General features: G+C 37.5%; 1 protein-coding gene across 3 annotated transcripts in view; it reads left to right on the forward strand.

Moving 5' to 3' along the window:
* LAMP2 (lysosomal associated membrane protein 2) overlaps positions 1-25,234 on the forward strand; it is a 43,586-nt gene extending 18,352 nt beyond the window's left edge. The window contains exons 5-9 of one of the 3 annotated variants that reach the window (XM_041000008.1): positions 1,076-1,263; positions 2,505-2,627; positions 9,089-9,149; positions 9,544-9,708; positions 21,726-25,234. In XM_041000008.1, coding sequence (XP_040855942.1) covers positions 1,076-1,263; positions 2,505-2,627; positions 9,089-9,149; positions 9,544-9,708; positions 21,726-21,868 — 680 coding nt within the window. In that variant the 3' untranslated portion in view covers positions 21,869-25,234. Of the gene's footprint in view, positions 1-1,075; positions 1,264-2,504; positions 2,628-9,088; positions 9,150-9,543; positions 9,709-12,059; positions 14,415-19,039; positions 20,176-21,725 lie in introns of those variants that run through there. The other 2 variants (XM_041000009.1, XM_041000010.1) reach the window with 2 other exon arrangements.
* Positions 25,235-25,961: the final 727 nt, after the last annotated feature.

Raw genomic sequence — 25,961 nt, forward strand, 5'->3', positions numbered from 1 at the left:
AAGTTTTTGTAAATAATAGCAATCCTTATCAATTTAGAGTTTATGATGCACATGTTTTGAAATGGCCTTTTAAAAGATTGTATTAGCTGATAAAACCTAATTGTTGAACAGATGTTATAGCTGGATCATCAGCTCTTTAGGAGTTCTAAGACCAGGGCTTAGAAATGAGATTTCTGTGTTTTAATTTTGCAAGTTGATTTTATAACTTCAATATGACTTTATGGAAATGTAAGATTTATCACTCACTAATACTGTGAAATTGCTAACAGTTTCTTTTTTTTAAAAGATGCTATTTATTTTTATTGGAAAGTCAGATACACAGAGAGGGGAGTCAGAGAGGAAGATCTCCCATCTGCTGATTCACTCCCATAGTGGCTGCAATGGCTGGAGCTGAGCCAGTCCTAAACCAGGAGTCAGGAGCCTCTTCCGGGTCTCCCATGTGGGTGCAGGGTCCCAAGGCTTTGGGCCATCTTCTACTGCTTTCCCAGGCCACAGGCAGGGAGCTGGATGGGAAGTGGAGTAGCTGGGATATGGAGTGGTGCCCATATGGGAACCCGGAACATACAAGGTGAGGACTTTAGCCACTAGAGATTAAAATACTTCCCCTCCCCCCCTGTTTTAGAGAGTATACAAATAAGATTCTTTAATTTATAAATCTTTTACTGATTTCTGAACTCTTTCCTATTAGATAGCTTTCTTCTTTTTATAATGGTTGTATGTGGGATGGCAGAAGGCACAGGATTGGTAGGAATGAAATGTTTACTGCCTTACATCCCTGAATTTTACACCAGAGGCAGGTGAAATTCTTTGGGATGAGCATGCAGCCATGCCTGAGTAAATAAAACATTTCAATGTGTCCCAAGTCTGTCTGGTGTATTATAATGCAGACATCTTTCGGATATGAAGCAGCAGTTTGAGAAACTGTCTCATTTAGTTGAAAATTATACTAACAAGGTATTCTTTCCCATTAGTAGAGCCCTCTTGAATTTTGATCCTGAGAAATATTTTACTCTGCCTCGGCCTTACCAATTAAGAAAAAGTTCATTCTAGTTTATTTTATTCTCGCTTGTTTTAGAGTTTCTGTGTGATAAAGACAAACCTTCTACTACAGTGACACCTGTCACCCAGACCACTGTGCCGTCTTCTACTACAACTCCCACTCCAAAGGAAAAACCAGGGGTTGGAACCTATTCGGTTCATAATAGCAACGGTACTTGTCTTCTGGCTACCATGGGGCTGCAGCTGAACATCACTCAGGACAAGGTGTGTCTTCTGAATCGTCGCATCCTTTTGCTATTTCTTTTCAATACTGTATGTTATACTGCCAGCCCAACAGAAATGGCTCAGTTTTAAGTGGAGATTTGGTATCTACTTGCTGAATTTTAATTAGTTTGGAGTTAATTACCATTATGAAAATTTAATACAGCTTTCAATGTATTTTCTTGCCTGGCAGAAATCATGGCAGTTTAAAGGAGTCTTGGGGTTTCATTCTATTTACCATTAGAAGATCAGCATATAAACAGTTGATATTGATGTTAGGTAGTTTAAAGTATAACTCAGTCACACTTTGATCTGAAATACACTGTACCTCGGTACACAGGAACAGTGGGAATATCTGTTTCTGTAGTGATAGCATATCAATAAACTAAAGTACACAGTGGTACTTCCCAGCCTCAATTTACACTGTAGAGGGAGTGCTACTGAAAAAAATAATCTGATTTCCAGGATCCTGTGACTTAAACAAGCTAGACAAATGGCTCTTGTGCTCCATAAAAGTATGTGTTTTCATTTTTCGTGTTGCTGAGAAACACTTCCCTGTTGTCCTTTTTTTTTTTAAAGCAAAAATTCTATTTATATGAAGAGGACAGATTTTGTGGATAACAATTCTGTTTTTAAGATTTTTAAATTTAGTTTGATTTGAAAGGCAGAGAGAGGAGAGACACAGACAGAAAGATCTTCCATCTGCTGGTTCCCTAAATGGCCAGAGTGGCTGGAGCTGAGCCAATATGAAGCCAGCAGCCAGGAGCCACGAGATTGTTCCTGGTCTCCCACATGGGTACAGGGTCCCAAGGTTTTGGGCTGTCCTCTGCCACTTTCCCAGGCCACAAGCAGGGAGCTGGATGGGAAGTGGGGCAGTGAAGAGATGAACTGGCACCCATGTGAGGTGCTGGCACTTGCAGGTGGAAGATTAGCTAATTGAGTCATTGTACTGAGCTCTATAGATAATGGTTCTGATAACCATACTTTCCTCACTTCTTCAATCTCCCCTCTATCCTTTAATTTTTGCTGTAAAATAATTTCAAGATACTGTTTTCAGTAATCCAAGTCATGGCTTGAGGACCGGTGCTGACTTATTTATTTTTTAATCTGGAAATAAGATACCATAAATTTAACTATCTTAGCAAAGGGTTTTGTCTTCACCAAAGTTGGTTTTATTAGACTCTAAGGCTTTACTGTCAACTTGTGTAGTTAATATGCACCTTTCCACCCCTTTTTCCCTGAAGGTTTCTTCGGTTATTAATGTCAATCCCAACTCAACTGGCTCCAGTGGCAGCTGCTCTCCTCAAACTGCTCAACTTAGGCTGAATGACAGCATCATTAAGTATCTTGACTTTGTCTTTGCTGTGGTGAGTAACAAATTTTATTTATTTTTTTTACAATTTAGATTTTCTTAGAAAATGCATCCAAGAAACAGTTTTTTATGTATATAGGGGAGTGGCTATTTAATCTTATTTTCGATCCCAACACTACTTAATTTTAGAAGGTAGTCCACTGATCCCTGGTCATCCCAGAGTTGGCTTGATGTTCTGGGGACTGGACACTGTTATGATTGCCCACCTTGAGTAGCCCTTCTGCCACTATATAGATTCTAGTGTAGGAGCAAGAATTAACTCATCTAAAAACAACCTGTCTGAGGTAATGCATATAATTAATTTGTATGATAATGATTCTCCATTACTGCTTGGACAACTCTTATGTTTAGAATAATATCTTAATCCTTTTAGAAACCATACTATTTGTGATAGTGTCAGAAATAATACTAACATTTATTACTTTTTTCTTTTTTATTTCCATGTCTATGAAAATTTTGAAGATCTTATTTTTTAATCTGAAAGGCAGAGTTATAGAGACAAAAAATATCTTCCAGTTCTGAGATTTTTCCTTCTGCCTCATTCATTCTATTATGGAGCCTTTCCAGTGAATTTTTAATTTGCTCTATTGCGTCCTCCATTTCCAATAATTCAGCTTGATTTTGTTCCAGCGTTGCTATTTCCTGTGTGACATACTCCTTAAATTCCTTTAACTCTTGTATGTGCTTCTCATTGTTGATAAGCTTTTAAAAGAGTTTTTTGAATTCTTTATCCTCCATTTTCTTGATGTATTCCTCAGTTAATTCTAAGGTTGGCAGAGGTTTTGCTACTTTGCAGAGGAGTCTTCAGTAATTCCATTGTGCTTTGTGTCTCTTTTGCTCTTGGTCATTGTACTTCTGGTTAGCACATTCTTCTCCTTAAGGCTGGTTTCTAAGTTGTGTCACCCTCAGGTCTACAACTCAGTTTTACTTACTGTGGTTGTTACACTGCTCTTTGTTTGCAGCCTCTTGTGCCACTCCCTCCAGCGAGTTCCAGGTCTAGGTTCTTATCTTGGACTTCCAACCTGGTCTCTGTAGCCCCAGCTCCTGGCTCACCACTCTACCTCCTGTAATACTGTACTGAGGCTCCACTATTGTCTGTACAACCTTCTTCCATTTCTGGTTCGAGCAGTTCCCAGGATTAGGGGGACACCAGATGTCCTAAATAGCTAGGTTGTTGTTGGTGCTGATCTTGCTTGCTGCTAGGTCTGAGGGCCACGCAGACCTATTTTGAATCATAGGATGCTAAAGTTAGTATTATTTTCTTTTTTTAAAAGAACTATTTATTTTCATTGGAAAGTCAGATATACAGAGAGAAGGAGAGACAGAGAGGAAGATCTTCCATCCAGTAACTCACTCCCCAACTGACTGCAATGGCTGAAGTTGAGCCAATCCAAAGCTAGGAGATAGGAACTTCTTCTGTGTCTCCCGAGCTTGTGCAAGGTCCCAAGGCTTTGGGCCATCCTCGACCACTTTCCCAGGTCAGAAACAGGGAACTGGACGGGAATTGGGGTGGTCAGGACATGAATTGGTGCCCATATGGGATCCTGGCATGTGTAAGACAAAGATTTTAGCTGCTAGGTTACTGCTCTGGGTTCGGTATCATTTTCTGTGTGAGACCAGTGCAATGCACTGAGCTTAGTGAGTTCACTTCCAGCTCAGCGCATGCACAGCTCTTTGTTGTCCCTGTAGTCTCCAAACCTTTGGCATTGTGTGCAAAATGGTGCCTGATGTGCCCCTTGTGCCGTTAGGTCTGGGGGCTACCTTGGACGTATTTTGGGTGGAACCTATAGGATGCCACGTTGTTGCAATGCACTGAATGAGCTCACTCCCAGCTTGGTGCATGCACAGTCCTGTGGCATAGCCTTTGCCTTCCTACACAGAATGGCACCCGATTCAGTTCTAGTGGGAGTCTGGGCTGTGAAATCCACCCTGTTCCCGCTCCACCAGTTTGGGATCTGCTGCTCTGTCTCTGCTCCTGGTCAAATCAAACAAACCAGAAGGATAGGCAATTCTTTCTGTGTGTCACTTCCTGAGCTCCTGATAAACTCTCCTTCCCACCTGGCTGTTGGTGGAGCTGTAGCAGCTGGTGTTCAGATCACTGCTCGCTGAATGCCACTGGGTTATCTGGTCACTGCAACTTCACACCATTGTCTCCACTGCTTTCCTGTTTCTGTCATTGTCCAGGTGCCCCTCTGTTGTCGATCTGTCCTCTCCTGTTTCCTGGAATGTTCCCTCTCTGCTTCATGCTGGATAATGTTTCTGCATCTGTTTAAATGTGTCCTTACCCTGTCCCACTATCTTGATTCTCCAAAAAAGATGTATTTATTTATTTGGAAGGTACAACAGAGATATCTTTCATCTACTAGTTTGCTCCCTAGTTAGCCACTATACCCAAGGACTAAGTCAGTGCACTATGCCCAGGACTAAGTCAGAAACTTGGAACTAATTATGCTAATTACACTAGTTAAATGCTTGGCATACTTTAGTTATTTGAAACCCAGAATTAGAGAGGGGAGCAACAGAGAATGAGACTCTTCCATCCTCTGGTTCACTCCCCAAATGGCCACAACATCTGGAGTTGGACTAGGCTCAGGCTAGGAGCCTGAAACTTCTTCCATGTCTCCCACATGGATGCACGGACCCAAGCATTTTGGCAGGCTTCTACTGCTTTCCCAGGAGCATAGGCAGGGGGCTAGATTGAAATTGGAACAGCCAGAACATGAACAGATGCCCATATGGGATGCTGTCACAGGCAGAGGCTTAGCTTCCTATGCCACAACACCTCCTGGGATGCCAGTTTAAGATGTAACCCAAAATGGTGACATTTTGACCATTATATGGGCATTTTGAAAAAGTAAGGAAACTTGCAATATCATCAGAGTTTTGGGAAATGCATAGCATGTTTGGTTTTTTGTTTTCTTAGAAAAGTCACCAAAAGTAGTCAGTCAAAGCCAAAATAAACAAATGGGACTACATCAAAATAAAAAGTTTCTGTACAACAAAGGAGATGGTCAACAAAGTGAAGAAGCAACCAAAAGAATGGGAGAAAATCTTTGCACAACACACAGCTGATAGGGGACCGATATCCAGGATCTACAAAGCGCTTCAGAAACTCAATGACAGAAAAACAAACAACCCCATGAAGAATTGGGCAAAGTAAATAACCAGAAGTCTTTCAAAAGAACAAATTCAAATGGCTATCAAACATATGAAAAAAATGCTCAGGCTCCTTAACTATCAGGGAAACACAAATAAAAACCAACATTGAAGTTCTGCCTAAACACTACTGAGGTTGGCCTACATCAGAACTCTGTTAAGATTTTTTTTTTTTTTTTGAAAGGCCGATTTACAGACACAGAGAGAAAGGTCTTCCATTCATTGGTTTACTCCCCAAAAGGCCCCAACAGCCAGAGCAGAGCCTATCTGAAACTAGGAGCCAGGCATCACTTCTGGATCTCCCACATGGGCCCCCAATTCTTTGAGCCATCTTCCGCTGCCTTCCCAGGCTACAAGCAGGGAGCTGGATGGGACGTGGAGCAGCTGGGACACAGACTGGCTCCTATGTGAGATAATGATGCTCAAAGGCTGAGAATTAGCCACTTGAGCTATCACGCTGGCCTCATAGCAATATTATTTTTATTTTTATTTTTCATGATGTAGTTTGTTAGGTTCAGAGATTTGCTTTTTCACCCTCCCCATACCTCATAACTCTTCCTCCCAACTATTTTCCTCTATATTATAACAATAGTATATTCCTTCAACAATGATCACAAATTCATCATTCTACTATTTAATTGTCATGGCATTGCAGGTACAGACAATGATAGAAAATCCAACATCCTATTGTCAAGATATATTTAACAGTTTCATTGGGGGTACATCTTTTTTTTTCTTAAGATTTATTTATTTTTATTGGAAAGTTAGATTTATGGAGAGGAGGAGAGACAGAAAGACCTTCTGTCTGCTGATTTCACTTCCCAAGTGGCCTCAGTGTCTGGAGCTGAGCCAGTCCGAAGCCAGGAGCCATGAACTTTGTCTAGGTCTCCCATGCGAATGCAGGGTCCAAGGCTTTGGCCATCCTCAACTGCTTTCCCAGGCCACAAGCAGGGAACTGGATGGGAAGTGGGACAATTGGGATTAGAACCGGCACCCATAGGGGATCCCGATGCACACAAGGCAAGGATTTTAGTTACTAGGCTACTGCGCTGGGCTGGGAGTCCATCTTTTATTTAGAAATAGTTGCATACTGCAGTGTATCTTCATACTTGCCTCCATTACGCAATTCCTTTAGATAAATATAGGTATATACCTGTTTACCTATGTATCTATTGATCTTGTATTATGCATGTTTTGTTTTGCCAGCAAGGTAACACTTAAACTCTACAATAGGATAGGTCATGCTCTCATACAGTATGGCCCACATCTCTAGCTTTGCTTTCTTCACTCTCTCTGCCTTTAGTTAACCAGCGGATTTCTGGGTTTATTTTTTACTTTTTATTGGGGCCAACTCTGTGTAATAGGTAAAGGCACCACTTGTGGCATTTTCCTTCTTTATGTGTACTGGTTCAAGTCCTGGCTGCTCCACTTCTAGTCCAGCTCCCTGTTCATGGCCTGGGAAGGCAGCGGAGTAAGTCCTTGGGCACTTGCACCCATGTGGGAGACGTGAAGGACACACCTGGTTCCTGACTTTGGACCTGCCCAACTCTGGCCATTGTGGTCATTTAAGGAGTGAACCAGTCACTGGATGGAAGATTCTCTCTTTCTCTCTCTGGACCTGTGCATTTTAAATAAATTTTATGAAAACCAGACTTACAGAGAAAGACACACACAGAGAAACAAGGATCTACCTACCCTCTACTGGGTGACTCTCAAAAATATTTGTGATGCCTGTAGTTGGCTTGGGACAAAGCTAGGAGCCTGCAACTCTGAATCTCCCACTGGAGTGGCATGGGCCCCAGGATTTGGGCCATCTGTTTTTGCTTTCCCAGGCAGGGTAGCAGAATGCTTGATCAAAAGTAGAGCAGCTAGGACTCTAACTGACATTCATGGGATGCGGGTATGGCAGGTAGCAGCTTAAGCTGCTGCACCACAATAATGAACCCGAGTTCTGGGCTTAAGTCCCACTCATTTAAGTGTGTGGCCTTAGGGTGAAATGATTTACCATCTCCATGCTTCTATTGTTCTATCTCAAAGTGAAGATTTGATAGCACCTTTGGCTAGGGCTGCCATCATGGTTCAGCGAATCCCTGTTTATAAGATTTTTTTTTAAAGATTTATTTTATTTTTATTGGAAAGGCGGGGCTGCCAGGATTAGAACTGACGCCCATATGGGATCCCGGGTGTGCAAGGCGAAGATCTTAACCACTGCGCCATCGTGCCGGGCCCTGTTTATAAGATTTTAAGAATAGGGCTTGGCACTAGGAATTGTTTTTTAAGCTTTATTGCTTTATTTGAAGTGTTACAGGGAGAGGGAAAGAGAAATTTCTCCCATCTGCTGAATCACTCCCCAAAAGGCCACAATGGCCAGGGTTGGGTGAGTCAGAATCCAGGAGCTTCATCTGAGTCTCCCTCGGGGGCTGCATGGACCCCAAGCACTTGGGCCATCTTCTGCTTTTTCGGTACCTTAGCAGGGAACTGGATTAGAAGTAGAGCAGCTGGGACTCAACTGGTGCCTATGTGGGATTTATAATAGGTGATGGTTGTTTTAACCCAGATTTGTCACTGCTGGCCTCACTAACAATTTCTTAAATTGTCACTAGTAGGCTAGTAAGCTAGCCTACTGTGACTATGCTTATTTTCTGATGACTTTCCTTTCCCCTTTCTGCTGCTTTCCTCACCTGATTATAACCCATTCAAATTCCTTATCCCTGTAGTGACAGTGCTTTTGTATTTCCCCTAGTTGGACGTAGTTTCTCTCTTGCAATTTTCATGACTTATCCCTTTCTTTGTAGTTGGATCATTTATTTGTTTTATCTTATCTTCCCTGGCCTATTGCAAACACAGTGCTGGCAGGATCCAAGTCTGGTTCATTCTGCTAGCTCCCTTGAACATGTAAGACATATTAGCTTGTGTATACTAAGCACTCAAATAATTTGAATGACTGGCTCCAAAGGATAATAGCCATGAAAAGGAAAGATTAAAGCTGGTAGGGATTAAAGTCTGGGAGTCTAGGTGAGAGGCTACTGCTTAATCCAAGTGACAGGAAGAGTGGAATTGAGGGGTGAATGAGTCATGATCTGCACAGTGGCCAGAACTATATCTCTGGTCCTAAAGTTGAAAATGAAATGCAAAGAAATAGGTTTCTGTCCTATTTTGAGTTGTCTTTTAGTTCTGTTTATTCAGCTGGCCAAGCTCTAATTCCTGGTTTCCTATTTTGTGTCATGGTACTATATTGCTTTTCTTCTGTAAATATTAATTTTGCTTGTTGATTAACTGGAAGCTTCTTTGTTCCAACAGAAAAATGAAAATCGCTTCTATCTGAAGGAAGTGAATGTCAGCTTGTTGGTTAATGAAACTGGTAAGCAAAGCATTCGCCTAGGGGAAAGGAGTGTGGGTGGCACTGGAGGAATAGGAACCACAGTTGTCTTGTTACTAAACAGTGCTTTATTTAATGAAACAGAACATGCTTTGTAAAAAAGTATCCTTTAACACTATGTGGTTCTATCTTGACTGGCATCCCATATTTTTAAAGTATACTGAACAGTAGTTCAGGATGGTACTGAGATGTTAGACTGTGGAAACATGTATGGAAAGATGAGGGAACTTAGGCTGGGAAGACTTGCTTTTTGTGGGTAGACAACTGCACCCCTACCCCCAGCTCCCATATTATCGGTTAAAACCCCTGAGAACTGTTCCATTTTTGATACTGATGAGGTAGGAAGAAGTTACTAACGTCTTTGTTTTCTTTAAAGTTCTCAGCATTTCAAACACCAATCTTAGCTACTGGGATGCCCCGCTGGGAAGTTCTTACATGTGCAACAAAGAGCAGACTATCTCAGTGTCTGAAGCATTTCAGATAAATACCTTTGATCTAAGGGTTCAACCTTTCAGTGTGATAGAAGGAAAGTATTCTACAGGTAAGAATCAGCAACACTTGATTTATGATTTATTTTCTTTGATTGCTAGGTGGCCTTTCTTTTGAGTCATGAACATTCATATGTTGAAATAGAGAATTATGAAATCTCTTTACTCAGGTTCTCATGGGCCCTGAGTGAGGCATGCGACTCTGTGTTTGGCTCATCCTTTTTCTCAAACTCTTTCTTGGTTTGAAACCTGTGTGCATCAGAGTTATTAAAGCTGAAAACTGGTCAAAGTTTTAAGTGAGCTTTCACATAAAATACTGATGCTCCTGTTTTTGTGAGGAGGATGGTACTTGGCCTTCTTGGGGCCATCTTCTTGCTGGACACATTCTCATACTTGTGTGAAAGCAGTTTGGCATGCTTTTAGTAGGACAAAAGAAAAAGACTGGCATTTAAGCCTCAAATATGTGTAGTTTGTTATTCACCAGCCAGAACGATCTGGAGAGGTTTTAAAGCATGTGCCGGTGTGATTGAGGCTCTGTGAAGATCTACTCAGAGCTAATAATGGCATTTATCAGTTTAAAAAAAATGAAACCCTAGCAAAGGGCTCATTATAATGTATTTGTGTGAAAATAAAAGAGATATTTTTCATTACAGGAGTGAAATTTGCATTTAGAAAAAAGTATATAAGATTCCTTAAGTGACTTGTCCTTTTCAAACAATTGCTAGAAATTAGGGGTTTTGCAGATCACAACTCTGTTGAATAGAATTATTCCAATCATCCACATCCCTTTGAACAATTAATTCTACATTTTGGAAGGAAATGTGGAAACTGTGTTTAAAAGTGAATATGCTGTGAGCCATTCAGCTGCTTTTACAGAAGTGTTGAACTCCTAGTCTGACTTGGTTAGAAGAAAGCAAATTCGGGTCTTCACCTACTACTGCTCTTCTGACTAGAGAGGTTAATCACATTTAAAAAAATATTTCTAACAATTCATTTTCTCTTTTGTCTGTTTTCCTTAAATGCTTCAATTATTTTGATCTTTTAATACCTTTTTGGTGGTAGAGTTGTTACATAACTCTCCTGCATTATTACTCTAATCTTAAGTTCCAATTTTCTGTTTAGAATTTGAAATCATTTGCGGTGTTCATATCAGTTCAGGCCTGCTTATCTGATCAGCTCTAATAGAGATGAACTGTGCTCTATTTCTATTCTAAAACTTCAGCTTTTATGTACATAGAATTTAAAAACACCACCCAAGGGAATATACATTTAATATGGGTATTGATGCGTAATCTGTTTTTTGGGACTAAGTTCTTGGCTATGAGTACTTATGAAAAATACAAGACACAAGCAATATATGGCTGTATAGGGTGAGAAAATAGAATTGCAGTAAGGTGGGAGAGTCGTGATTGGACCTTACTGGATCAGACTACTTTCTAAAAATAGAAAGCATAGCTCCCATGGGCTGCCAGCCCTGACTAGGTTGGTAAGAAACATAGTAAATATACTCAAATTAGTAAGAGGTCCCAGTTTCTTTATTTTTACAGCCACTAAAATTGTCTATTCTAGGTCAGGGATCTGAAAAAAAAATTCTTTTTCTGTAAATGTCCAGATAGTATTTCAGCATTTGGGGCGTGTGATGTCCATCACTATTCAGCTCTGCTGTCAATGCCCCAGAAAAGCACTAGGTGATGCATGGATGCATAAGATGGATGCATCTGCATAAGGCTGTGTTTCCAGAAAAGTTTATGACCACTGAAATTTGAGTTGCATGTAACTCATGTGTCAAAATAGTATTCTTTTGGTCACCCCACCCACTCATTTAAAAATGTGAAAGCCATGATTAGCTCATGGTACAGATTTGTCCCATGGGCTATAGCTTGCTGAATACTAATCTGAAGGATCCAGAGCAGGCCTGATTGTTACAATCCCGTGATACCTTCTAAATCTTTTCCTGTTCTAGTCTCAATTTCCCCAAAGCCAGTCACTCCACCATTGACTGAGAGGGTAACTGGCTATGTAGAAATGGGGCTGGCTTAGCTGTGTTCATTTCTGATAACAGTCTTGCTTTAGAAAGGACTTAAAATATGAAGAAGTATATAATCTACATACATATATGTATTTATAAGGTATAATATAAATTATGTGCTCATTCATAGATATTCATAGATACGAATATCTACATGTACATACACAAACAAATCAAAGGACAAATAAGTTTTGGGACTTCAATTGTAGAAGAGTTTGTAATTTTTTGTAGCTTTACCATAAAAATATATCTGTCTTAGTTACTTCAGATTGGTCTTTTAAGAGCATTTCTGACTTTTGAATCAGCTTCTTTTACTTTTGGGCATTCTTTTTTGATTATACTCATTATTTGTTACACACTTTTTCTCACCTACAGCCCAGGAGTGTCCGCTGGATGATGACACCATTCTAATACCAATTATAGTTGGTGCTGGTCTTTCAGGCTTGATTATCGTTATAGTGATTGCTTACCTAATTGGCAGAAGAAAAAGTTATGCTGGATATCAGACTCTGTAACACAAATGCACATGATGATCTCTGTTACAAAATAATAAAGCAAGTACAAGTTCCAACATACAATACTGTTTAATGTATATTTTAGTTGTAGTTTTTGTCTCAGAATGAGTGGTATGGAGGACTTTGAACTTCAACAAAAAATTCCCTAAAAATATGAACTGGAGATTTGTCATGTAATTTTGATTTACCCAGCCAAGGACTCTTAAGCTGTTATTTTTATAGCAAGAAGCATGTGCACATATGACCTGGATTGTAGGTCCTATTTTACCATCTAGAATTGGTATCACATGTTTTCACTTTATATTTTCTGACTGGAAAATATAGTTAAAAAAAATCAGTTTTTAAAGAGTTTTTCCCACTGCATGTAGTTGAATTGGGGAACATATTCTGTCGTGGATTTGTACTTGCTCTTCTTGGATTATTTTGTGATTTTTTCCTTGCAGATTAATTCAGCTACTTTGGCACTGCTGCATATTTGACGTATGAGAGATACAGCTGGTAGATTGAACAGGGCCTAGTATTATGTTCTTAGCAATGAATGCTTTTCTAATGCTTTTTGAATATACTTGTATTTAATGTCGCTGTAATGACAAAAGTTATCAAGGCTTTAAAATTTTTAGAATAGATGCTAATGTTTAATCCTTTAAAAACTGGATATTTCATTATTTGAAATTGCAAGACACAAGACTGTTCCAACTGGGCATTTTAATCCATTTTTAGGTGCTTGATGATAATTGCTAGGCAGTGCCAATTGAGGGCATTAGTCTTTTGTACCTGTAAATTGGCTTCTATATGCAGTACTAAAATTAATGCAGTTTTCTCTTAAGTATTCCAGTATTCCTTGCTGGTGGTAAATGCATTTTTCCTTTTTTTTTTTTTTTTGATGAAGAAATACCAGTATGTCCCACAACCTAGATAAAAAAGTGCCCTTACACTTACAAAATAACTTGCTCTAACTCAAGCCTTGGTCTTACCATAGTTCATTAAAAAGTTGTTCTATGTTTTAATTTGCATTGATTGCCATAGCATTTATTAGTTTGGCTTTTACATTTAAATGGTTATGTGCTAATCAAAGCTTACATTATTATTGTTTATTATGATAGAGTCATTGTTAATTCATGTACTCTTTATATTCAGTCTTAATGCTGTTAGAGATGCACCAATTGTTCATTCACCATGCAGTAACTAACGTTTGTATGAGAAAGCAAAAATATTTCAGCTTATTAGTTAACATAGCTAGTATTTCTTAAAGCTTCTAGGAGATGCTTTTTAATGGCTGAACATATATTTAAAGATTGGTAATATGCAGCCAAATGGAAGGTTGCTATGTTTTTTTGGAGGGAAATTAGTATATGCCTTCTATTCAGTAGAAAATGAGGGATATGTGGGTTCCAAAATTCAGATGTTGAGTGCATCAATACACACACACATACTCATGGATATATAGGCAATTGCATGGTAGCATGTGTATGTCTATAACTGTCTTTTGATTTATACTGGTATGATAAATATTTTCTTTCACTTAAATTAGTTCTCTCTTTAGCCTTGAAACATTACTGGTTCAGAATCAGATTCTTGTCTAACCCTGCTGTTAGAGCTACCTTGAGCTGCATTTCCAGTTTAATACATTTTGTAATGACTAAATATAAATCTGATTTTTTAAAAAGACTTTTTATTTAAATTGTGTTTCAATGTAACTATAAAAATGGATGATGCCTATAAGAACTTGGGCTTTAGATATTTCTCATGATTTAAAATACAGTGGCTTTTAAAAACAATATTAGAAGCACAGTGGGTAGCACTGGTTTAATGCTGTTGTTGTTATTACAAGTTTCTACATTTAGATTATACATCTAATATTAAAATACCTCTAATAAACACTGTTTTATTGAAAATCTGACTTCAGTGAAAATTTTTGTATTTTACATGGGCCAGTTTATTAGTGCTATTTATACTATTATTTACCACAGCCACATGTTCATTGTATCTTCTGGTTTTTGTTTTATTGGGTTTCCATCTTGGTGGTGACACTATTTGATTTGGGGTATTTTTCATGTCTTAGCATTTGTATGAAGAAACTGGTCCATGTAAATATTTTCCATGTTTTTTTCCTCAAATGTTTAAACCACTAGTCTATGTATGATATCTCTCTTTAGATATTTGCCTGTTTGCTCAACATTGCTTCTAAAACAATAAAGATTCTTTTATTTCTTAATAAAATCTGCTCAAATTGTTTCCCATTGATTAAAGTCAAGATTTTTTTATACACAGTGGCAATTTCTTTCAAAGGGAAAAATAGGACTAAATTATTTCTAAAATGTTCTCTGTGTAGTCCTCTGTCTATAAGAATGGCCCATAGAGGACCCCACCTGAGTCTAGGCTGGTTACAGAATCATTACCTGGGAAGTGTGGGAAGTGTGTTTCAAAAATACCCAAGCCAGGCCCCATCTCTAAAAGATTTAACTCAGTAGGTCTATAGTGAAGGGTGTGTGTGTGTGTGTGTGTGTGTGTGTATGTGTGTGTGTGTTTAAGTATATAGGTTCTTAGGGAACCACTGATGCAGAATATTTTCTAGTAAAGTTTCATAGTATCTCTTCATGTATTTTTCCCAACTCATAAATTGAAGCTGATGTTTAATATTTGTGAATAATAGGTTTACATTGCAACCAAATCAACACTGAGCTGTTGATCTGAACCAAAGTAGGAGTTTGGGCAGTATATCTGTTGGATGACCTGAAAATACCTGAAGCTCTTAATTCATACATAGTTTCAAATCCGCATTAGACTACATAAGGCAATTTAGCAACCTAGCTGGTGATTTTTCCCTGGAATACCCAGTTTAAGCCATGTGAATGTCCAACATCAGCTGCCATGTGACTTTGGCCAAGTTGCTTAACTTCTGGTGTCTGTTTCTTCATTTCATGGTGGAGGCTTTAAAATCCTGCTATTCATTTTTTTTAGTGGTTAAGTTTCCCCTTCTAAAAAAAATTATACAGTTGAGTATTAAGGGGAATCTGTTAGGAACTTATTTATTAACATATCAAGAATATGCCTTACATTTAATATAAAACAAACCATCTTCACTTTCATGTATTTTTTCTAGAAGCATTCTTATATTGACAGATTTTTTTTAAGAGTTTAGCATTTTATTTCTTTGTTTAGACAGGTAATATTAAATTTTCTTGGGCTCATCTCCCTCCTCTCCTTTTGTTTTTAAACCCCGGTAGCTACTTTTGTGTTATTGGTAATAATCATATTTATCTTTGAAAATGAGATATGTGTGAGTGACACTGAGTTATAAGTATCTTCTCAAGTTTATGTGATATATTTCAGTTTGCTTATAAATCCAAAAGATATAATAGGATGTCACATAAGAATATGATTCTGAAACATTGTTTCTTACAAAGAAAAATCTTGACTTTATTGAATTTTAAAGGGAATCATAATTGTAAATGTGTATCTTACCCTTTCAATTCCACGCTAACAATTCAATTTGAAAACGTTTCTATAGTAACAGAAAATTGAAGATCAGCAGTATTTTTGATGAATGCAAAACTAATAATTAGATTTTTTTTTTGGCAATGCCACTTTTCAAAAATATATATTTGTTTATTTGAAAGGCAGATTTACAGAGAAAAGGAGGGATAGAGAGAGAAGTTCTTCCATCTGCTGCTTCATTCCTCAAGTAGCCATAATGGCTAGGGCTGAGCTGAAGTCAGGAGTCTCTTCTGGGTTTCCCATGTGGGTGCAGGGTCCCAAGGCTTTGGGCTGTCCTCCACTGCTTTCCCAGGCCACAAGCAGGGAGCTGGATGGGAAGTGGAGCTGCTGGGACTAGAACCGGTGCCCGTATGGGGTGCTGGTGTTATAGAGTGGAAGATTAGGCTGTTGAGCCATGGGGCTAGCCCCAGCAATCAGACTTTTTAATCTAAAATTTTTTACTGTTTCTGTGGCTGCTAATCTCTTACACAAATAAACTTTTCCTTTCTCCAAACTATTTTCAGTACACTGTGGAGGGTGCGTACATTAGACCAATAGATCAGAAGAGAATGACTTTGACAGAATGAATTTATCTTTCCTTTTAATTAGGATGAGATTCCATCAAATTACTATTTTACCAAAATCTCTTTCCATTATCTAAAGTTTTTTTTTTTTTTTTGAAGTTTGAATTCTCGAAATCAGTACTTGCTAATACGTTAACATGTTGCATAGTAGTTGAGAGCATTTTAGGTAAGTGACAGTGTCTAGAAAGATTTTTGTATTAATGGAGTAACCTTTTTGATCTATTCCGGGAGTATTTGTCTTATATGAAAGACTTATTGGCAGTATTTATGAAAGTCATTTCAGGACTAGGTCAGATACCCAATTTGGGAAGAGAGCATTGATTCCATTGCCAGAGGAAGAAATTAATCTAATGAGTTTTTTAAAGATCAAGTTATATTAAATCCAAGGCATAATACTTTATGATACATGTCACTTAATAGTTTATGGGCTAGATAGTAATTTTGGAAATTGAAGGGGATGAATTGAAGACTCATAATTCATACCTGACAATGTCAGCTCTCTGGATTCCTAACCAAGAAGTAAGTAAAAATCATCGTTGAAGTGGCAGCCATCATCAATGTCAAAAAATCCATAAAATCCAGAGTTGCGACTTGCTCCCAGTTTATATTTAAGTGTCTTCCACCTTCCTCTGTCCTTTTTTGTTCTTATGTCCACCTTCTAACTACTGCTATTCTAACCCCCTGCCTATTGTTTTCTCTTGTCTTAATTCTAAGATTCTTGAAGTAAGTATCGTGTTTCCCATCCCAGCTTCTTGATGTCCCAATTAGTCACTTCCCATTCACTACTATACCTGCAGCAGCTTGACTCATCCCCTTCCCTCTGTGTATTGCCAGATCCAGCAGACATTTCGCAGGCTGCTTTAATGTTTTACACTGTTTCCCTATCCTACCTAAGTGTAATTCTTTCCTTCCTTATATTCTGTGGCACCATTTTTTCCACCTGCCTTTTTCTTTTTTTAACTTTTCTTTCCTATCTTTCAAATCATTATACTTCCAAAGGATCTCTCTCTATACCTGTTTTTATACTATTTACCCTAACTTATAAGTCTTTGTCCGTGAATCTACCGCTTAGGTTCATCAAACCACTTGGTTGAGACACAAGCATCTTAAAATTCAGTATGTCCCAAACTGAGCATCCCTCATCCACACACCCTTGGCTACCTCCAACACTCTCCTCTCCTAACACACAACTACAAGTAAAACAAAAGTGAAAAGCATGTATTTTTCCTCTTGTGTTCTTTATGATGAATTGTACCAGCATTTACATAATCAAGTATGGAATTGGAAACCATTCTGTGATCTCTGCTGTAGCTTCTGCATCCATTTCTCTTAATTGGATCTCTGGTCTGTCTCTTCTGCATCTGTACATTTACTTAACCCAATTCAGTACCATGGTTTGGGGCCCAGTGACTAATAACACCTCTTAACTAACTGCTTCTCTCTGCTGTCATGTCTGAGACAGACATCCTGTTTAAAACTCAGCAGTTGATTTTTGTTATTCATCAGGATAAGGCCAAACTGCCTAGGAAGATAACAGACCTTTGTTGATCAGTCCTAAAATACTTTTTCTTTTCTTTTTTTTTTTAAAGATTTATTTTATTTATTGGAAAGTCAGATATACAGAGAGGAGGAGAGACAGAGAGGAAGATCTTCTGTCCGATGATTCACTCCCCAAGCAGCCGCAACAGCCGGTACTGCGCCTATCCGAAGCCAGGAACCAGGAACTTCTTCCGGGTCTCCCACACAGGTGCAGGGTCCCAAGGCTTTGGGCAGTCCTCGACTGCTTTCCCAGGCTTCAAGCAGGGAGCTGGATGGGAAGTGGAGCTGCCGGGATTAGAACTGGTGCCCATATGGGATCCCGGGGATTTCAAGGCGAGGACTTTAGCCACTAGGCCACGCCGCTGGGCCCTAAAATATTTTTTCTATTTTCTATCATCCAAGAAAGAATACCTTGTGCTCCATTGTTATGACTATTCTACTCTGCTTGCAATTCCTTTGAAATGCCATGTTCTGTCACCTGCCATATTTTTGTCTGTGCTGTTTCTTAAAACTGTAATCCCCTTTCCCTATTACCTACACGATTACTTACTATTCATCCTTTAAAACTCAGATCCAGTATTACCTTTTCCAAGTGTGTTGTGTAACAAGGTCGACTTTTAAGTGTGCCTCTGCAACCCTTTCATGATATGTTGTATGTTGCCTGGCCCCTATTGTGGCTCATTTTGGAAGTTACAGCCACTGATTTTCTTGTCTAACTCTCACACTAGACTAAGGATCTCGAGCCAAACAATTATATCATCAGAGCCAGCTTATTTCTCTTTTCCCACTATTGAACAATCCAACTCTATTATGCATTGAGTTCTTATGCTTGCCTTGTGTAGTTGCTTGTTTGGTGACTTAGTACTTCAGAGACTGCAGTATTCCAGGCATTTCACTTCTTTAACACCATCACATTTTGCTTATGAAAGCTCACAGCCTGATCATCAAGAAGGGGCTACTTCTATTCTTTATCTTCTGCTTAAGAAATCAGGGAAGTACATGATTATTCTATGTATAAAATGACTGCATTTTTTTTTTGCTATGCAAAAAGGTATACTTTGCTTATTTTGAAAGTCATTTTTGTGGGACATCTCATTGCCTATAATGAATTCCAATGATTTGTTACCTTCATATAAAAAACAAAGCATGCATATTGAGAAGTGCTGTCATTGAAACTTAAAATTGACCAGTTTGAAATTTTGTCATTGTTTGTTCTCAATTGTCCTCTCTCCACATCTAGCTCAAGACTGCAGTGCAGATGACGACAACTTCCTGGTACCCATAGCGGTGGGAGCAGCCTTGGCAGGAGTACTTATTCTAGTGTTGCTGGCTTATTTTGTTGGTCTCAAGCGCCATCATTCTGGATATGAGCAATTTTAGAACCTGTAATCTGATTATGTACAAATATGTTCAGATAACAAGTTTTTTTTTTCTTGCCTCTTGGTGTTTGAAACACTTTGCTACTTAAAATTGATAGTTGAAACTTTAATTCTTGAATCAGACCCAACATTTTGAGGTCAGTCTTTATTAATTAATAAAATCTGTTTTTGATCAAGTAAAAAATCAAAAGTATTGTATTTTCTAGGCCTGCAGACAAACTTGTTAAGAAGAGCATCAGTGTGCAATGTTTTAAGGTCTATATTAAGTCTTGGCCAAATTTTGATCCTAACCTAAGATGCCTTAAGCCCATTAACGTGGCCATTTCTAAGAATGAAATATGTAGTTGTATCTTTCTTAATGAAATTAATAAATACTGTTTCACTACCAGTGTTCTGTTTCAATGTGTAAGAACTGTGCTGATTTAAACTCATTACTGTGCCTTTGCATATAGTTCATTGAATAAATATTGATGTGGCATAAATGTCCATCAGATATGCTCACATCTGGTTAATTGCTGAGATTGAGAATGTCCTCAAGGCCATCAGCATTTTTAGGCTATATGACTTTCTTGGTTTTGATAAAAAGAATGTAAAAACTCAGGCTTGTAGTTTTTCATTAGGTAATAAAAACAGACTCAATATAACAGAGCTGAAAGTGGCATTAGAATTTTTAGAGCTTTTTTAAAAAAGGATTTCTTACATTTGACAATATAGACTATGATCATTCAAGCATATTTAACCACTTGCCTTCTTTGCTTTGTGTTTTGCTCACCTTTGGATCCCTGATTAGAATTGAAAGATAGAAATATTGTATGAACTAATTAGGACAGATTGTGTTGTGTTTCTCGACTTCATCTTGTTGATCTCTAGAGTATTAAAATCTAGTTAGTGTTGTTACCTGACTGGCACTTACGAAATGTAAGCTAACAACAATCTCAAAAGGAAGGCAGTGGAGCTTGGCAGCTAGGCTCTGACTTCTTTGAGACAGCCCCTGTGGGACATAGCATAGATAAGGGTGTGAGAAAGATGCTGTTGATGTTCAAAATGGGCTTAATAATCGGACCTATCAAAACATATTGCATGATATAAGTGTAGGATAGGTATGTAATACATAAAAAAGAGTAAAACTATTAAGATGAGACTCTTCACATTGGAGTAATTGTTTTATTAATTCATTTTGTGTGTGGCATGTTGGCTTGCTGAGAGTTTCTTGACATCCAGCTATCAATCTTTGAGGAGCTTCCAGTAAATACACTACTTACTATCAATGCAGGCTAATATGGTTACTGAAAATCATGTTACATATTCAGAACACTAGCAGCATTTTTATGGGTGGGAGAAAGTTATAATTATAAGAAAAATATATATTATTCCTAATGAGAAACACCAAATGTCAGATTCTGTTAAATGCATTAAACCTTAAACATTATTTACTATAACCCTGTACTTTTACTCAAATAGAAGTAACTTCACTGAGGTTACATATTTAACAGGTATTATTAGCATTTTGACAAAAATTACCCTAGTTAAAAAACAAAACAAACAAAACCCTTCTGGCTTAAGCTTCTGAACTATTTTGCTGAAGTATTTTTTTAAGACCTGAATGTTGGCCTTTCGCAATAATGTTAGTAAGGCACTGCTACTTTGATCTTTAGTATTTTGAACCTAGACTTTCTCAGATAGGATTATGAACATAGTTGGAGAAAAAGAGACGAGGATGAACATTTATTGACTATCTGCTGTGTGATCAGATGCTTTACAAATATAATTGTATTTAATCCTCACATATTTTATAATTGTTATTGTCTTCTTTTTGCAGATAAGAAAAGTGAGACCCAGTTTAAATAACTTGACCCACGTGCCTTAGCTAGTATTTGGAGTCAAGATCCAAATTCAGTTCTGTCTGAATTCAAAGCTTAAAATCTACGTTACATACATTGCATACATTGCCTTTCTCTTGGGTCAGTGGAAAGGGCTGTAGTCTTTTATCTTTTGCTGCTATACTTCCAGGCTGCTGTCAGCTAAGGATGATTATATATAGAATCTGGTGGCTCACTAATACGCATGTAAAAACAGATTAGGCTGCATTTTCTTGATACTAAGCTTTTTAAAACTTTCATTTTATTTTTACAGAATTCTTATTTATGATTTAATGATAGATGTTGCAAGAGAGAAAGGTGTGGGGAAGTGCACAGGCAGCTCCTATCACTGTTTGATGGGATTTGGGATGAAATGATATTGAAAGATGTAGGATGATCAGTTGCTTAGAAATGTTTGAATAAAATGAGAGCATATGAATAGAAAGATGCTTCAGAAAGTTCCAGGAAATAGAATAAATTCATTTTGGATGCAAAGCATTTTGAAACTCGTGAGCATTTTTTTCCATAATAGGCATTCTCATGAACTTTTTGAAGCTCCTTCATATGCATGGATGGGGTAATGGTATAAAACTAACCTAAGTACGCTTTCAAAAATGCTGGTTTCTTATTTCTACTTAATTGCATTCTTTACTAATTTCCTTTCCCTGCTCTCTGTTCTTTCTGACAGCTGAAGAATGTTCTGCTGACTCTGACCTCAACTTTCTTATCCCTGTTGCAGTGGGTGTGGCCTTGGGCTTCCTTGTAATTGTTGTCTTTATTTCTTATATGATTGGAAGAAGGAAAAGTCGCACTGGTTATCAGTCTGTGTAATCTATTGAATCTTTGGCATCAGAAGCTATATTTCCATTGGCTAAAAGCCAGGAAATGCTGTGCAATAGACTGTTTAAGATATGCAGACTAACCTCACTTGGTGAGTTGCTAGTAACTTGGGCATGAGTAGCACTTATTTAAGAAAAAAAATATATTATGACCACTTTTTCTCTATTTTGTTTCTCTTCCTTTGTTGAAATGTAATTGAAAGAAAAACTATGGCTTAAAGTATGGTTTTTAAAATAAATAATGATTTTCAGCCTCTGGATCCTAGTATAAAAGACTTTCTATTGAAGTATAATTTTATATGTTGCAGTTACTTGCATTTTGCTACTTTGATGTTATTTGCAAAATCAAAGCTGTTAGTGAATTTAACTTGCTTTAGGAAATAAACTGAAGGACATAAGGAATTCATTTTCATTGGTGGTAAACATAAGATTTGGTTCATTGTAAGATTTCCCACTTCCTAATCAGGAAGATTTCAATATTTGTATTTATGTTCGTTAAAAAGCAAGTGCTTCTCAATATTGAACTTAATATAAAGTCTGACTGTTTTCTCCATTATTGTTGGTGACCACTGTGTTTTAACAAGGATGCCTTTTTCTTTGATCTCCTGAATTTGGAATGTATTGATTTCCTCAAATTTCACACTTATGCTGAAGGATAAAGTAAGACCTTCAGCTTTTTAAAAACATGCTGATGTAGAATGGGCTGATTTTTAAAAAATATTGTGATTTATAATTTTCCCCCTCAGCGCCTTAACTTTATACAGAAAGTTAATTTATCCTTTTTCTCCCTATAGTGTTTTTGTTTGTTTATTTCTGTTCTTTCTGCCCTCTTACTTCCTATTTGAATAAGTTCTAATTGATTTAAAAAAAAACATACTGATTTCCTTTGTTCTCAACAGCAAGTGCTAGCTCTAGAAGCAAGCACTGTGTCATCATTCAGATGGCTGACTAGCAAAAACTGGACAGAGATTAATCTGTGAATTTGTTGATCTTGATACAGATACAGATTTATAAACCTGTAGAGACCTCTAATGGCTCTGGTTTCTAGAGTAAAGTACCAGAGACTATTCATTCATTCCTGTGTCTATTTGAAATATTTTTTTAAAATTTGGAAGTATAGTGTTTTGGTTGTTTAGCATCCAAATGGCTTTTTGGCATGCCTGTCGTTAGCATAGGCAGAAGTTAATTTTACTATGCTGTTCTATCTACGCGGTTTATTAAAAACTAAAGCTCCCAAATGTCTGCCTTCATTTCAGAAATTTTCCTTGGTTTTAAAGTTAAGTCTTAGACCTTAAAAAAGCTTGTTATTACATCTAAGGAGAAGTCCTAATCTACCTCTCAGTGCAGTGCAGATGCTCAGTTCTGCTGTGTTGAAACCATTACCTGATCAGTATCTTTCTTGACTATCTTATCTATATGCCCAACTCAAAAGCATATATTCCAAAATGTCTCTAAGTATGTAAAAATGTTTTCTTCTAAAATATTCTCTGAAAACCTGTTGTTTGCCAAAAGGAATTTAGTTAAAATGATGGTACCATAAAGAGCAATGGTTTTATTTCAATACCTATTTTTGAGATGACTATCTAGAACCCAGATTAGTTCAATTGGCTGGTAACAAGTATCTTAATTGGAACTTTAGATATTTCAAAATTGTAGATTCCTTCAAAGTTTTTTATGTTTTGGGACAGATACTTATACCACTAATTTTCATTAGGTATTATAGCTTTATCTTAGATCCTTAGAAAATGTGCTTAATTTATCAGAAATTAGAATATAAAATATTAACAGAGGGCCAAAAGAAAAGCTTTGACTTCAGAAAAATGCAAGAAATTTGAAGTCTATGAACTGAATGTTCACTGAATTCATTTTATGTCAGTACAACAGTGGATCTGGAAGTGGCACTTTGATCTCATGAGTAAAATTGTTTTTCACCTAGGCTTCTTTGAAAGAACTGATACTTGCTGCTATCTAAAGTTCTGAATATATTAACTTAGAGAACTAAATCATATCTATAAAATTATATTGTGGTACTCCTGTTTGATATGATATATGTGATTTTAGATTGATGGATTAAAAAATAATAAAGATCATACATTCCATACTACTATGGAAAACTTCATATTTATTCTCTGTGCTCAACCTTAAGAGCTTAGGTTGATTTGTGCAGTCTAAGTTTCTTAAATTTTAGTCTCTTGAAATCATAATTTCATAGGTATGTACCTTAGGAAAGTGTTAGAACCTAAAGTACAGACACTTCAAATACAGGGGCCTGAATGATCACAAAAGCTCCCTCCCTCCCCCCCCAAAAAATTGATAATAAAATATGGAACTGAGAAATCTAAAAGCTTCTTAATAAATGTATTCACACCTTATGTCTGTACATTGCACAACTATATGCATTGTTCATGTTATTCTGGGTAAGATAGACCGTGAAGATATGGCAGGAGCAGGAGAGACACTGTTCATGTTCTAATTGTTTTAGATTCCTTAAAACCTAACCTAAAGCTCAATTGTCATATGATTGATTTCAATGACAACCCATGCATTGGACATACTTTTTTTTTTTTTTAACAAAAGGGATGCTTTTTGGTGGGAGAAGGAATTGAACATTGGCTGCCTTCATAGTTTCTGAATAATAGTATTTCATAATCTGTTTGGACATTTAATAACGTTTAGGTGAAATGTCATTATGCAGATGTAGCACTATAGAGGACCTCTTTTTCTTGTTGCATCTCTCATGGAATATATGTCACAACTCTGCACATCATAGGTGCAAAAAGGAGCATTCCATGTTCATCGTGTGCATTCTGAATGCTTGTACTGCCTCTAGAATTCTGATGTAATGGTTTTTTATTTTCCTTGCTTTTACTGTGTATGTATTTTGATGGTATTGCAAATTCAAATTCCATTGTTGCAAAAGGCACACAAACAGGAAAAATCTTGGTATGTGATGCAATTCAGTAGGAAAAAGTAGCCGCAAGTGTTATTGAGCAGCCCCACTGCTGTGTACTATACACATAGTATTCATTTCATTTAAATACAGCAGCCCTTTGGAGTTGGGTGATAATCTCCAATTTATAGATGAAGTAACTGAAGCCTGAGTTGTTTACTTAACTGAAAAGAAGAACCTGCTAGTACCTGACTGTTGTGTGTCACATGAACCTTGCGGGGAAACGTGCACTATTATTTCAGTTACTGAAACTCTACGAGTGTACCTGGAGCCCTAAGTGGTCCTTTCCCACTTTTGACAGTATTTCTTTCTCGCTCTGCAACTTTCCATGTGCTGGGTAAAGTCTAGCATAAGATTGGAGCCACAACAGTGGAGGGGTCTATGAGAGAATATGTACTTTGTGTATATGAGGGGACTTCACAAAGCTGGTAGAAACTGAATGAAAAGGTTAATTTATTTTTGTGCAATAAATTTTGAAATTCATGCATGTGCAGTATGTACATGTATGTACTTTTTGCATTTGCATGTATGAAGTAAACACATTAAACAATAGTCATCTCCAGGATTTCAGATTATGGATGGTTTTAATTACTTTTATAGTTCTCTTGTTGAATTCAGTTTACTGTGGTTGTCAGAAAGGCCTCAGGAAAATGATTTCCAGTGAGTGGATTTTTAATCTCCATAGCTCTTGTGTTTTGAGCAGATATAAGAGCTGGTCTCATGAAAATACAAAGCTTTCCATGCCAATCAGATGTCAGGATGCTCTACTTTGAAACATGTTTTTCCTTTTTTAAAAAAAAGTTTAAAAATCATTTACTAATGTATTTGAACGGCAGTTACACAGAGAAGCAGAAAGCAGCATTCCATCCAGTCCCTAAATGGCTGGACCGCTCGTCCTGGGCTGGCTGAAGGCAGGAGCTTCTTCCAGGTCTCCTATGTGGATTCAGGGGCCCAAGCAAGGACTTGGTCTGTCTTCTGCTGCTTTCCTCCACATCTGAAGTGAAGCAGCTGGGACTCAAACTGGCACCCATAAGAAATGCCTGTACTGCAAGTGGAGTCTTAGTCTGATACACTACTCTGCCAGCCCCTGAAACATGTTTTTATCAAGAACATTTATTTTACAGTGTTCATTTGT

This window comes from Ochotona curzoniae, unplaced genomic scaffold (assembly GCF_017591425.1).
Source record: "Ochotona curzoniae isolate NIBS_2020 unplaced genomic scaffold, NIBS_Ocur_1.0 scaffold_1852, whole genome shotgun sequence".
In the NCBI taxonomy this organism is placed as follows: domain Eukaryota; kingdom Metazoa; phylum Chordata; class Mammalia; order Lagomorpha; family Ochotonidae; genus Ochotona; species Ochotona curzoniae.